Source organism: Podarcis vaucheri (genome assembly GCF_965113315.1).
Source record: "Podarcis vaucheri genome assembly, chromosome: 1".
Classification (NCBI taxonomy): Eukaryota; Metazoa; Chordata; class Lepidosauria; order Squamata; family Lacertidae; genus Podarcis; species Podarcis vaucheri.
Window position 1 is genome coordinate 109,060,074 of NC_138759.1, and position 15,313 is coordinate 109,075,386.

Genomic DNA, 15,313 nt, shown 5'->3' on the forward strand with positions numbered 1-15,313 from the left:
GGCCCATGGGCCTTAGGTTGCCGACCCCTGATTTAGGGGGTGCAGCTGCACCCCCGTCTAGGCCCATAATCAAAATGGTAAGAGACTCAAACTGAAAACATTTCTTCCCCAGTGTTTATTTTTTGGGGGGAATAAGTTCACACAAGACTGCTGTTTTATATTTGTTTTATGGTTATCTTTTGTAGGTTATCTTGAAAATCTATATTAATAAAATTATGTTTTTTGTGGTTGTTGTTTTTTTTAAACCAACTGCTGGATGCTGGTGGCTATTTATCTGTCTACACACATACACATTTCTCTGAGAAAGTGTGGGAATGAGTCGTGCCAGAAGCCTGTGGCCTTGAACTGGCCCACCACAGCTGGCATTCCAACTCTGAACAGAAATCAGGAGGGAGGGAAGCACAACTTGGAGAGACAAACCCAAGTACAAATAATACAATTAACACCAATACTTCAACTACACTGACACTTGAGCTGCCTTGATACGTTTGTGCTTCTCTCTTTTTCCTTTGTGAGGGGAGATGCATGACGCACACGCGCCTTTATGTCTCTCAGAGCTTGCGCGCTACCAACTGCCTGTGGACTTAGAGCCCTTCGAGGCCAAACTCACAGCAACCCCAGCCCCTTTTTCTCTTGGTTTTTTTTTCTTCCAGCCGCTAGGCTAGAAGCTGGCAAAAGTTTTTCTAGCTCTCTCTCCCCTTTCCCGCCCCTTTCCACCGCTGGCAGCAACGCCCCTCTTATTCGCACTGCCTCCTCCCCATAAAGGAGGAGCCGTAGACGGAGGGAGCAGAGCGTAGTCCGTAGCATCGCCCGCTTGCTTCGTAGTGCGCGTTTTGCTTAGCCATCATGACCAAGCCTGAAATGCCCGCGCCGGACTCCCCGTTGAAAGTGGGGCGCTCCCCTGCAGGTAAGCAGGCAGGGCGGGAAGCTTAGCTGCGAGCTGGCGAGGACCTGTCTGTGGCTGGAGAGCCGTATAGCAACCACGCTTACTCAGGAGGGGGCTAGGGAATGCATTCGCAGGGATAGGTAAGCAGGGCTAAGACTAGTGCGCTTCAGCACAAAATCTCGCCCTCTTTGGAGATGTTTGTTCCCTCAACAACAACCGTAGTTTTCTTGAACCAATAGCTAGGAATGAGGCAGGGTGTTACTGGCTCCTAATCTTTTGTGTGTCGCCTAACACCGAATTTATCCCCCCCCCCCAAAAAAAAAAAATGAATGTCGGAGAAGAAAAGATGAGAGCCTCGAGGTTGTAAACAGTGGCGCAATAATGCTCCTTCTCTCCGCCCACCTTGGTGGGCGTGTGCCTCTCGCGCTGTCCTGGAAGTGCAGCTGTTATGTCAGCCTGTGGTAAAAGCTTTCTTCCCCGCCTCCCCAGATGCGTACGAGGGCCGAACTGCGCACGAGCCTAAGTGGGTCGTTAGAAACTACGGCAGGTCCCCTCCCCCTCTGCGCTGAGTGGGAGGCGGCGCGCAATGCGCCTAGGCGGAGGCGAGTTTCATGGAAAGCTCGGCCTCCAGAGCGCGATCTCTGCGGAAAAAAGAGGCGGCTCTCCCACTGAGTGTCGTTTAAAGAGCGCTTAAACTAGCAAGCCTGAACAGGACCGTGCACGCGTGGTGTTCTCTCAGTAAAGGCAGTTCTGCATTTCTAGAGCTGCTCCCATTGGGAAGCTCGGTTGTAACAGAGTTTGTTTACCCCTCAAAAGAGTTGCTTCAAACTTCAGACGTCTTCTCTTAACACACGTAGAAACCTTCAGGCTTCAGAGTTATTGGCCTGTTTGTAGTTAACAAACTTGTACTGTAGTTATTCCCAGGGCTTTTCAGGGGGAACTTACCGGAACTCAGTTCCAGCACCTCTCAAGTGGGTTCTGGCAGCTCTCAGTACTTAACCTGAGGTACCACTGTAATGGTATTGCGACTTGTTGATGAGGTGTTTGAAAATCAAGGTGGTTAACAAAAACGTCCTAGATAAAAATATGAAAGCGAGGCTGCCCAGTCATCACTTTGCCCTGTGTGTAAAAACCAGTGTTTCCTCTAGCTAAGAATCAAAGCACTAAGCAGTTCAAAAGTCTTAAGTGTTTTTACTTTTCTTGGTTCCCACCAATTAGTGGTGAGCCAGGTTGCTCCCTGGAGCAAGACAGTTTGAGCATATTACACCAATCTTGGCTTGACTGCACTGGCTACCAGTTAGTTTCCAGGCCCAGTTCAAAGTGCTGGTTTTGACCTATAAAGCGTTAAATGGCTCAGGTCTTCAATACCTGAAGGACCACCTCTTTCCATATGAATATACCAGGACCCTGAGATCATCTTCTGAGGCCCTTCTTCATGTGCCTCCTCAAGAGGTCTGGAGGGTGGCAACACAAGAACAGGCCTTCTCTCCAGCAGTTCCCCGTCTGTGGAATGCTCTCCCCAGGGAAGTTCACCTGGTGCCTTCATTATACACCTTTAGGCGACAGGCAAAAATGTTCCTTTTTAACCAAACCTTTGGTTGATTTGATTGACATCCTATGCGCTTTTAGAATGTGGGGGGTTGGGGGGGTTAGTGGGTTGTTGTTTATTTTGATTATGCGGTTTGTGGTTTTATATTTTGATTTTATTCTGTGAACCACCCTGACACCTCAGGGTATAGGGCAGTATATCAGTTCAATAAATAATAAATTAATAATAATAATAATAGGGCTGTGATTGAAAACAAGAGCGTGAGATTGTGGTGGTGAAGAAGACTGGATTAGGTGCAAGGCAATCTCAAAAAGAGACAATTGCACATAAAGTACTTTTGTAACCGAAGAAAATCTTTAATATAAAATATTTTAATAAAATAAAACCCCCGCTCAAAGAATGAAGATTGAGCCAGTAGATAAATTTCATCCTGACCTATCTTGCAGGGTTGTTATGATGATGAAAATAAGCATTAGTTTCCTAGCTGCACCAGGAATCGATCAAAGCTTGTAAAAATTGCAGCGTTTTTTTCTGATCAATCCAAGTCTTCCATATCTGAATGTCTAATAAAAACTGCATTTCACCTCTTTTAACCACTCTTGTGCCTGAAGCTCATATCCAGGACTATTTTGTTTCTTTGTTTATTGTTAATTCAGTCTATTTCCCACTCTTTCTTCTGAAGCAGCCCAGGTACTATTTACTTAATAAATTTATACCTTGCCTCTCCACAGAAATGTTTGAGGTGACTCACACAAATAAAATATGTAATGAAATAGGTTCCATTTAAAACTAAAACTGAAAAGTGCAGATAAGACACCTTTTAAAAAAAGGCAAATGAAAAGGACTTTATTTGGTTCCCAAAAAACACAAGTCTAGGCAGCAGAGCTACAAGGTTACAAATATGCCTTCATGGGAGTGCATTTAACCAAAGTTAAATTTAAGTCTCTGCTTAATCTGGCAATTTTTAGATGTAATGCCTTGTATGACATGGGAAAACAGTAATTTATTTCAACAATTATATCTGAAATATCTTTAAGTTCTTTTAAAGATGAGTTTGTTTGACGTTGCTCAACATTGAAATTATTGTTGCCAGGTCATCTTCAGCTTTAATTACTGCTAATTGGTTTTATAATTGACAGGCACGTTAACAGAGCATAATTATTACTTGGGAGAATGCAGACAGTCAAACGCATCATACCAGCACAAGAAGTACCTCTTTATTCTGAACTATTGGTGATAGATAAATGCAAACATTATTTGTCGTGGGGTATGCTCAGATCATGGCTACTTGGAGGCCAAATCTAGACTACAAAAGGTTTTGTTAGAACCCCCCCGGTTACTACTATTTTTTATATGATTTATCTAACCTATGGTTGCAAAGAAACTTTGAGACTGAAGGCAAAAACACTAAAAGATAAATCTTCTCTCTCCATATTTTGCAATGTTAGCCAAACCCTTTCAAGGATAGATTTAACTTTTCCATACTTGATGGCAAGGACTGTTAAGTTTTCTAAATAAGTGCAACATGCCCATTCTTAAGATGTATGGGAGCCGCAATACAAATGTGTGGGACAGCAGTGACTATGGTATTGACCCATACTGTATCTTGCCCGCCATTCTAAATATGTATTTGGCAACGTATGTCTTGCATAATGTGAAACAGACCAATTGCTTGGGGGTTATCTGCCAGTCACACATGTTATCACTGCTTTCCTCTACAGTCAAAGCTGGAGGTATGAGAGTTGCCAAGAAGCTGGAGAATGCACCTGTTGAAAAAAGTACCAAAATCCCAACGAGAGAGAAGACTAGGTATGTGTGCAGTACTGACTTTTCATGGTGTTAGTTAGAATGACTAGGTAGTGAATAAGTTCAGGTTTGGGGGAAAGAGGATGTCCAGTTATTTATTTATTTTAAAAAAATGAATGAATATACAGCTATATCACAAAAATATCAGAGATATATCAACTTGAATTATAAATAGTGTTACTGGCAACAATACTGTTGCAGCAAGCAATGAAGGTAAAGCAAAGAAAACCTGATAAAAATTAAAATAAAATATATTCAATGCTGAAAAATCATGCACAGGAAGTCCCCCCCCCCCCGAAAAATTAACAGTGTAAATCATGTTCACCTTTTATTCTTGGGAGGACTTTGTGGCTCCCCAGCCATTAGAGGCTTACATCAGAGTAGGACAATCTTAACCCTGGCCAGGCAGCAGTGAAGCATGGCAGAATTGTGTGTCTGTATCTGAAGATCTGAAGTCCTGCTCTTCATGGTGACTGGGGCAGAAGGGGATAGCAAGAACCCTGCTCTGTGTTACAATAGTTTGGAGCTGCAATAGCAATGAGGTCTGATACTATTAAGTGATGACGGTGGGAGCAGCTTAGAATCTAATGGATCTCAGGCCAGTTCAGACCCTCCATGCTCCCCAAGCATCCCGTTTGGGGGCATCTTCTAGGCTCATACCAGTGGGAATCCAACTGGTAAACTTGTGCACACATGCCATTTTGACGGACAGGAAGCTCTGTGCCAGAGGAGTGACACTGGCATCATTCCACAGGCACAGGTTGTCAGAGCTGTTTTAAGCTGAGTGGAGGGAGACTTTGGCCACATCCAATCTCCTCTCCCTTCTGCACAGTAAATAAGGAGTTTGGATTGCAGCCTTAGCATCAGGATGAAGCCTGTTGCCTAAAATTCCAGAACCAATACAAAATAGTCTCTTGGTTTGTTCTGCATTTTCCTCTTTCAAATAATAGCACAATAAATAACAAGCCCTGCAGACTTTTGTGACAAAGGTGGGATAGCTTAGTGAAGGCTTATATGATACATGAGGCAAAATTCATACAGTTTTGTTTTTATCTAAAATGAGGTGCATAGAAAGTTGGAAATAGGTGCTTGTAAAATTCTTTGGCAGCCTTGAGAAGTTGCCAGTAATGCAATTGTGTGGAAAATTGTCTTTTTACTTTCGTCTGGGGCAAAAGTTTATTATTTATAGTAAAACCACACATGCACAAAAAAGCCCCATTGTGGTCTTCCTTTCACCTTGCAAACACTATTCCTGGAACTGAGCTGATAACGTTCACTTCCTCTGCACATAAAGCCTATAAAACAACCTGCTGCCATTAGGAAGTGGCTATTAAATGGGGGTGGGGGACGACTATTTTAAGATGTGCTTGCTGAAATCTGTCAGGGGTTCAATTGTAGCTTAATCTTCTGGCTTCACAGCACAAAAGGAGCCTGTTTATACCATTTGTTATCCTGGGACAACAACCCCAGCCATTCCATTGGACTGTTGGAAAGAGAGAGAGAGAGAGATGGTTCTGCAGAGCCTCTCCCATTAACTTTGCAGAAAGACCAGCAACTTCAGACTCCTTCCTCCTCTTGCAACCTTTGATTTCCAGCTTGTCCATAGAATAATTCCCTAACTATGAGACAGTGCCTGTGTTTTCTTTTTTCCCTTCCTCACTCTCAGTTACTTTTCCTTTTGTGTTGTGTCTTTTAAATTGAAGGCCTAAGGGCAGAACTGTCTCATCACTGGCATTTGTATCTTGCTGTGGGGTGAAAAGCAGGATAAAAATGCTTTAAATAAATAGCATCCTAGAAATCATTCAGCCCTAATACAATCACATGTACGAGAGATCAGCTGCACCTTGTACTTGTCTGTTCCATCTCTACATAAGTAAGAACCGGTTAATATTACATATAAATTATGTAGAATACTTGGAAGTAAGAACAATGCAAATGTGATTTTTGGTTCTTACACACTTGCAGTAGAAGTATAGATTTGGTTGCGTCCTGCCTGTGGTGAAAAACTGTATTTGTATCTTGACTTAACTCATCTCAGAGCTTGATCAGTCCTCTGATTTAGACCTTGATTGTATCCAAAGGAGCGCTGAATATGTTACCTATCTTCTCTCTATGCCCTTCTGGCACTATTTGATCCAAAGTCAATACACTGTGATCTATGCAAGATTAGCAATGACTTGATTGAGGGTCAAATTTAGCGACAGGTTAGCTCTTGTGTGCTTGGTTTTTGTTTGCAATGTAGTAGCTGTTGCGGGGTGGGGGTCTGGATTGAGACCAGGAAGAAGGGATTTAAATTATTTCCCTTACCATCAGTCTCATTCTGAATTGTGGGCACTGCAGCTGCTATTTAGTAAACAGGATACAAGCCCACAAGGACCAGACACATGCCTAATGCAACATCTAAGTTGTCGCTAAATTAATATAAGCAGAGCAAAGTGCTCTGCGGGTTAGCAATGGATGGGGGAGAATTTAACAAACAGCATGAAGGGTTCTGGGAAGATTAAAGCCCTGGCTAACTTTCTTTTCCTTACTCCACAGCTCTCTCAATGTCATAAAAATGCAAAGCATGAGTATTCTGCTTTCAGATGCACTGGATAAAGTAAGTACACACAAAGTTGCCTTCAAGATTTCTCATTATTAATTATACCTCAATGATTATTTTAAAAAAAGAAACCTTCAAAAAAAGGTAGCAGTCTTCATCTGTTGTCGCAAAATCAACCATGAGCCTTGAGACCCTTTAAAACATGACAGATTTTTTGTGAACTTGAGCCCACTTCACCAGATGCATGAAGTGTTGTCCGTAATTGGCAGATATATAAAATACATGGGTATAGAGGAAGCAGTGGGACCAAATGGCCATGAAAGGGAAGGTATACTCTCTTACAATTCTTTGTAAAGCTTAAACATATACATGGTAGGTACAGTGATTATTTGCAAATACGCACTAGCCAGGAATTTGTACTCGTGAATTACTGCTACTGTGAATGGACACTGTACTTGTGCGCTTGTAACCAAACCATGGTATTGCTAAGCCAAACCATGGGTGAATGTGAACAGGCAAGTATGTGGCAAAAATTTCAGCAACGCTTTTCTTTCCTCAGTCTTGCTGCTGAACTTCCCAGAGCTAAGCCATGGTTTGACTTAGCATTGTATCCAGCCTTGGCTTCAGGGTTTGTCCAGGGAAGACAAACTAAGAGTCTGGGTTTGAACACAGCACTATTCCAGGCTATGGATAGGCTTTGGGGAGTGTGTTAGCAGCAGGGCTAAAGGAGGAGCAGAGTGGCCATGACTATTTTTGTGAGTACCTGTATGCTTCTTCACACTTAGATATGGTTTGATGTATCATCATGTGCAAACTGGGCCAATTGTATTTCGGGCCTAATTGTTCACCATTTCTTTGAGTTTATGCACTTGCACACACACTTCCAGCTGAGGATAACTCTTCATGTATCTGATGAAGTCTACTCTAGCCCCATTAAAGCTTATGCCACAGTAAATACGTTGGGTTTTAAAACATCACAAAGCTGCTTTTTAGATCCTGAATGGGTGCTAAGTGGGGGGAGGGGGAGAATCAAGGATTGCCCCTTCTACCCATGGCTTCCTTTGTCTGAAACACAGCAAAATGTGGTCTCATCAGATGGAAAGAACTTGCTGAGAAGACAGGACTGGTAATAATTATGGCACCACTCAAACTGTGTTCTGCACTTGGACCCACTGCATGATGTTTGCTTGCTAAATATGAACAAACAACTAATCTTTTTCGTGTGTGTGGCCATTTGAAGCCTTAGTACATTGCGTTTCCGTGTGCTGCTGTGGTTCGCCAGAAGCGGCTTAGTCATGCTGGCCACATGACCTGGAAGCTGTACGCTGGCTCCCTCGGCCAATAAAGCAAGATGAGTACCACAACCCCAGAGTCGGTCATGACTGGACCTAATGGTCAGGGGTCCCTTTAAATATTTTAGATATCAGTGACTTCCCTCCTTCTCTTTCCATGGTTCATTTTACATATTATAAATCCCTGTATATTTTACAAAAACTATACAATTCAGTATTCCATTATTGCATCCATCAAAACTTGTTTACACTGTTGAATTTATCTTTATGCTGCCAGCGTTTTCAGCTGCACACAATTATCTCCCATATATCTTCAATAAACATTTTCCAATCTTCTTTAAATATATGTTCTTGTTCTCTTATTCTATATGTTAAGTCTGCGAGTTGAGCTTATTTTGTCAACTTAAGTTGTCCTTCTTCAGTTGGGATCTCGCTCGTTTTCCATTTTGGGACTAACAAAACACAGGCTGCAGTAGTAGCATACATAAATTGGGTTTGGGGTTTTGTTTGTTTGTTGTGCTTCAAACAGCAAATACATTTTTCATCTAGCTAAGTTCCTTGTGTCTTTTTGACAATTTCTTTTTGACTTTTTTTACAAATGAGAAAGTTCAGAACAGCTTGAAGGTTGGCATTTTGGCAGTAAGTCTTTTTGCTATGGGGTTGGTCAATGGCACATGCTCTAGTGATCAGTGTACCACATAAATCTATCATTTGCATATGTTTCAGGAAGGGTGTGCTGGTTTTAAAGCATCCTTTCAGAAGAAGGAAGAGAGTTTGTAGTGCATCTCTCTGTCTGCTGTGTAGTCTTTTCTTCCTTCCTTCCTTCCTTCCTTCCTTCCTTCCTTCCTTCCAGGTGACTTTTAAAATCGTTGTTTTCCCACCTGCAGTTTGAAGTGGCACAGCTTGCTCTACTGTCTTACTCCGCTCACCAGACTTGAAATGACTAGAACATTTCTAGACAACAGTCTTGCAGTTCAACAAATGCTGCACAGTTGCTACATATTATTTGCACAGGATCTAGTCACCTTCACTTAGAAATCACTTCTGGTCATATCACACTTTTCTAAGTGCTCAGAGAGCAATAGCTTTGCTCAGGGCTTTTGTATTTTCAGCCGGAACTTGCTGGAACTCAGTTCCAGCACCTCGCAAGTAGGCACCATTGCCATTATAAGAGAACAAGGGAGGCATACATGGTAAATTCCGGCACCTTTTTCTAGAAAAATAGCACTGACTTTCCTAGGGAAATGTGATTATTTCCCATAAAAAGTTGAATCATTTGATCTTGGAGGACTCTATGAAATGAGTTGTCGGGTATCTTCTTCCTTGCTATTATTATTATTGTTTGTTTACCCTAACACTTGTGCTTAGCCAGAAAATAAATGGCTTTTAAGGAAGCTGAACCTTGACTGGTCACAAGTCCAAATCAAGGTGGGGGGAACCTTTGCCAGTGTTATTATGCTGGGCTTTGCTAGGCACACACAACAAACAAGTGTCTCTCCTTAGGAGTGTGATAGCAGGAGCTAATGCCACTTGTTTTTGGTTTCAGAGTTGGATGCCACTTAGCTGACAGTGTAGCCAGAGCATAGTAAAAGAATTAGAAAACATTAAGGGTGCTTTTATATGTGGTGAACATTGTGTTAGTTTTCCTGATTATAATGCTAGTGGCTCTGTCCCAATTTCTAATGTTCCTTTCACACTGCAGTACTTACTGCAGGGGCACCATCTCATGGGGGCCAAGCTATTATTGCCTCCCAATAATTTGGGGGGGGGGCAGGTCCCTCCAATGTTCCAAGAGATCAGGGGGTGGAGGCAGAGCCAAGCATAGTACAGCTTCTGTGGCTGGCTCCTCCTGCCATGGAAAGAGGCCCCAGCTCCATCGCATTGCCGTGCATGTGATGTCATACACGAGTGTCGTGATGCTGCAGGCCCCCCCCCAATCTGTAGCACAATTTGGCACCTCTGACTTATTGTCTTATAGAAATGCGGCTTTTTGACTGATATAATGGTGCATCACACTGAATTTCATTCACAGCAGAGGGCATGGTGTGACCCAACAATGAATGTCATTGGACATCATGATACTCCCCCACACTTTCTGCACATGCGTGCTTCTGTTCCCCCATGAAAATGGCAGGGAAGAACTGCATACTGGTATACCGCCTCAAATTTTGTCACTTCAAACAGATTTTTTTCTGGAATCAGATTAATGGATTATATAGTTTTCAGGAAGTCAGGTGGGGAAACAGAATAAACTGCCGTGTGAATGCATCCTTGGGCTAGCAGCCATCTCCCAGGCTTCCTTTCCTATTGTTGACCTTGGCTAGGATGGGAGGTAGTGTTTATGTGCCTTTGTATCAGGCACTGAAGGGGGAAAACCAGGAGAGAGGGAGGAGGGTAGGCAAAGACCATCACATGTCTGTTCCCCTCATCATCTGCTGCTTCCATACCATATGTTATTTAAAGGAACTAAATGTTCTTCATGTGTGGGAAGTTTCTTTGTTTGTTTAGTGTGTGTTTTTTGTTCGGTATCAAAATTCTGTTTTTCAATCTGTTAGCTTCATAATTCTTCCCACCATCACCACCCGTGTTTTCTTTTAATGGGTCTTTATTTCTTTTATCATTTTGATGTTTAAATTGCAAGGTTTCTGCTGAAATGGTTGTGTTTTATTAATGTTGTAAGACGTAAAAAAAAAAGCAAAAGCAGGGGTGTTTGTGCAGAACTAATAAGCCACTTCTGCCCGGTTGAATTTTAATGCTGATGGTTTGTAGTCAGGTATTCTTTCGTTCATATTCTTAACTTTTCCCTTTTCTTCAATCTTACAGCTCAGGCATAAATTCCCAGCAAGAGCCTCACAACATCAAAAGCCGCGGCCCACTCTGGAGAAGATTATACTGCCCAAAAGACTGTGCATTATTCAACAGCCTCGGAAATGTTAAAGATGTAGAGTAAAATATTCATATATTTGACAGACTTGCTCTTAACATAACAGCACTTAGCTAAAGAAGCAGTAAATGGACCAAATGGCTCCAGCAATATCTACTTTGTATTTCTCTTGCAATAAAAACTGTGTATGTTCAGTTTTTCATCCCACCCACGTCTTGAAATTTTGTTTGACTTTTCTTTGCTTTTTTGCATAGCTTCTGATTGGCCACAATACCCTTGTTTTAACATTCCCAAACCATCTTATCACAGCAGTTACTGCTTTGAACAGACAAGCAGTTTTTCTCTAGCCATAACATTGACAAAGGTAGTCATGTTATTGCCTCTTCATCCTTTCACTTCTGGGAATGTGGACACATTGGAAAAAAGTAGGATTGCTAAGTCTTCCTAACTTCTGTAAGTCAATTGACTAGAATTTCTGATGAAGCAGATCTTTGCTGGTGCAATACATTAATGAGCACCCAGATAAAGTGGGTCATTTTTACCCATAAAAAATGATGCTAGGGTTCAGTCCTGTTTTGGAAAACCACCCTACCTGCCTTGGAAAGCGCATCTTAATACCAGATTTGTGAGGACAACCTGTGGTTGGATAGCAGTGAAGAAGCACTGGCTTATTAATGGAGGGTTGAGTCAAGTTTGTATTTCTTTTTTCTTCTGGTGTGTGTTTAAACTTTTATTGAGTTGAAAATGTAATGCTCCATTTTTATTTGGGGGGGTGGGCTTTGCTATTGCATTAGTCAATTAGAATGCAGTTTGCTGTCAGTGATGGATAAATACTTATCCATCTGGGATGACGCTATGTTTTTTGTTTTCTAGTATTTCAGCAGTGTTAGAAAATAGAAGAGAGACCATTAAGAATTCTGTTCTGTTCAACGTTAAGTGCTTGCAAGGTAACTCTTGTTTCCTATACTGTTAAAGCCAATGACTTGTTTTTTTACAGACTTTAGGAGCTGAATTTATTCCCAGTAACAGCTACATAGTGCCTTGTATGGGAGCTGTCTTGTGAGGAACAATTAATTGACATAACCATTGCAGAACCTCCAAGCTATAGAAACATCTACAGCATGAAGAGTTTGGTGTGAATCTTGGGGTTCTATGTGACACATCCATCACTGTCGCTTGTCTGTAAATTTAATACTCACATGCAATAAAGAATATTTACTTATCTACTTAACTCCTTAGTTTCTAGACTTGGTTTGTTGTGCTGCTTTCAGTGCTACATGCTACTTAATTTACTAGCAGCCTGCAGCCAACCTGATCTGTGCAAGTTGATAAAAGCGCTCTTCTGTCTTCAACAAAGCTGAAACAGAGGTGACAAAACAAATAGATACGTTTAGGCTTAAGAAAAAGTTGGTTTTTCCTTTATTGGTGTTTAAACTGTTGCATAAGCATGTCTGGACCATTATGTTTTCCTGATCCTGACACAACTGGTGATTCTTAAACAAGGGAAGTATATTATAGGAAAGCAGGAGCCCTATACAACTTACTACAAGGGGCCTGGTTTGTCATGTATTGTGTCCTACCATGTACATGACTGGTAAATTTGGTTTAAAACTTAAATTACCAAAGCTGAATGGCATCCTTCAAGAGTTATTCATAAAATTACTGATCTTCAAACAACTAAGTGTGACTTTCCCCTAAAATTAGCCTGCAGCCTGCATACCATAGGCTTGGAAAGTGCCAACATAATAGTATTTTTTTAAAAGGGGGAATAAAGTATCCTGAGATTTACAGTGCAGTTAGCTTAGAAAGCTATTTTTAAATACAGAATTAGCAACCATATGAAATAACAAGCCTTGCTGGGGATGTAATAATTTCTACAAGGATTTCTCCCCAATCTTCTGGATTTCTAGGGGAACGTAAGCAGGTGTGACTTTAAATACTTAGGCTTCTGAAAAGCTTTCGGCAAAAGTCCCTCACAAAAGAATTAAACTTAACAGTTGCTGGATAAGAACACTGATCCTGGTACGGATTGCTGTCTGGTGAAATAAGAAGCAGAAAACAAGCAGTTACAGTAGAAGTAAGTAAGAAGTCTGTTCCTCCAAGCAGATTGCAAAGAATTCTAGAAGGTTCTCTCCAAACTGGATGACTGGGCGACAAAATGACATTTGCTGTAATGAGTCAGTGGGAAGAATTGGGGTGGGGAATCTAACTTCATAAATATGCCAATGGTGTCTGAACTGACAGTTACTAACAGACAAAGATATATTGGTGTTGTTGGGGATGGGTAGTACAAGGAAGACGGAAGCATGAAGTAGCTGTGAAAACTCCAGACTGAGGGTCTTTACTTGCTGATTATCAGGGCCAATAGAGCTGAGGCCATTAGTCTCATGGGCACCTTCCCTTGTCTCAAAAGAATCTGGTAGGAGGCCAGGGAGCTCAGAAAACATGCCCTTTGGCAGGCCAGGGAATTGACCCTTTTAAGAATTGTGCAAGTCAAAAAGGGGATGGAACATAGGTGCAGTGGGCTGGAGACAGATGCTGATTCTGTAGAAGCAAGTTGCTTAACTTCTTTGCCCCATGGGCTTCTCTGCGAGAGCATAGTAGGACACAAGAATATATTTGAAACTGGGCTGTAAGTGGTGTTACATGATAGTTACCGCTCCAGCTGCAGAATTCTCCCAGCAGCTGCAGTTTTCAAAGTGTTCAAAGGCAGCCCCATGCATTGCTGTAATCTAACCAAAGATTACTCACACTATTGAAGCCAAGTTAGAGGTGTGTCTTGCCTACTAACAAAAGCTAGTAAAATGTAAAGTGTAGTTGAAACCACTTGCTCCTCCAAAGCTCCTTCAGGTTTGTAGGAACCCCATCCAGAAGATGAGATGCCCTGTGCAGAACTGGTTGAACATCTAATACTAAACATGCTATACAAAAGCTGTTGTTGTTATTTTCAATTATTACTTGCCCTTCACCCTAAGGGTGCAGTGTGGGTTACAGCAATTGCAACATCTGGACCACATTGATAGTCCTAACTGTCTTAGTTGGTAATTAGTCAATCAGTAGAATATTGCCCATCTTTAAAGTTTAAGAAAAGCCCTTATACGCTTGTGAAACAGATCATATTTCGCATTCTGAAATGTGGCTTCTCTATGGCTTGTTGCCAGTTTAATTAAAAACCGTCTAATTAGTAAGTACTGAAGGAAGAGAGGCTGCACTCCACTGAATAACTGAACAGTATCTGCATATGAAAGGACAGTGGTATTTACTCACCATATCTAAATATCTAGCCAAACGCTTTTCCCACAGCACTTCATAATTGCCACATAGATGTCATACGTTCAGCATGTAAATATGTGATGATAATGAGTGACATCTGGACTCAAGATCTTTTGGAATGCATCCCAAGTCTTTGAAAGTGAATATATCAAAACATACTTCAGTTTAGTTTATCTTTTCTTTTTTCTTTTTTAGCATGGCACCATTAAATTCAAGGGTATCCCAGTTCATTCATTTAAAGCTCTTTTCAGTTTTAAAACATCTGACCTTTACCAATCCTTTCTTTCTAACCAGCCAATAAACAAAGCACCATTATTTGAGGGACAGACTGATCAGATTAGTTATCTTTGCAGTGGTGGGTTTTTTGGTTCTTCAGAATTATTAAGTACAGTATAGGCTATTGCGGTGGCTATTTTCTTTTATTGCCACCAGAGGGTAGTATATCTCTACAATACATACACAGTCTCAGACAGCTAAAATTGCCTGCTGGAGATGCTCCCTCCTTTATGCATTCTTTATAATTTGTTGTCAACCCACAAATGAAACAGCTGTTGCTGCACTCCCAGGTTAGTATAGCAGCAAATAGGAATTGGCAGTGTGTAGGGCAGGCCCTTCCCCACCCCCACCACTTCCCTTCCTTAGCAGAACTGCATCAGCTTAAATGCAAGCACCCTAATTTAACTTACTTGACTTCACAGTTTGTACAGGTACGGTGAAGTACACAAAATAATTCCTACAATGTCTGCAATAGTTTAAAATATGATGCTTATCTTAATTAGGCTGCATACTGAAATGAAAATAAAAATGGGTTAAGTATAGCCATTTACAGTGGAATCGAAACAAAGCTTAATTAAATATGATCAGCCGTCATTGTGATCTGATATATTATTTGTTTGCTTGTTTTGTTTTTAAATCTATACCACCCTTCTAACACCTATGCACCACTCAGGACAATAAAAATATAGGTAGGTACAAATAATAGAACAATAAAAGCAGTGCTTTTTCTTCTAGGGGGACGCAGGGGGATGCATACCCCTAAACATTTTGTGACTCTTTGTACTTTTGTCCATTTACTGTATTT

The 15,313-nt window shown here is 41.4% G+C and overlaps 1 protein-coding gene and 1 long non-coding RNA gene across 2 annotated transcripts; one reads left to right on the top strand and one right to left on the bottom strand.

Moving 5' to 3' along the window:
* Positions 1 to 579: 579 nt before the first annotated feature.
* On the top strand, positions 580 to 12,190 carry DAPL1 (death associated protein like 1). Its single transcript, XM_082199860.1, has 4 exons — positions 580 to 907; positions 4,157 to 4,244; positions 6,780 to 6,840; positions 10,899 to 12,190. The coding sequence occupies exons 1-4, from the start codon at positions 847 to 849 to the stop codon at positions 11,010 to 11,012; spliced, it is 324 nt and encodes a 107-aa protein (XP_082055986.1). The 5' UTR covers positions 580 to 846; the 3' UTR covers positions 11,013 to 12,190.
* LOC309519253 lies at positions 8,880 to 10,888 on the bottom strand. Its single transcript, XR_014213772.1, has 2 exons — positions 9,426 to 10,888; positions 8,880 to 9,197 (listed from the first exon to the last, which is right to left on the bottom strand). It is a non-coding gene; the product is annotated as an uncharacterized lncRNA (long non-coding RNA).
* Positions 12,191 to 15,313: the final 3,123 nt, after the last annotated feature.

Coding starts and splice junctions, on each gene's coding strand:
- DAPL1 (XM_082199860.1), top strand. CDS start 847: ATGACCAAGCCTGAAATGCCCGCGCCGGACTCCCCGTTGAAAGTGGGG. Junction 4,245..6,779: donor CCAACGAGAGAGAAGACTAG/GTATGTGTGCAG, acceptor CTTACTCCACAG/CTCTCTCAATGTCATAAAAA. Junction 6,841..10,898: donor TTTCAGATGCACTGGATAAA/GTAAGTACACAC, acceptor TCAATCTTACAG/CTCAGGCATAAATTCCCAGC.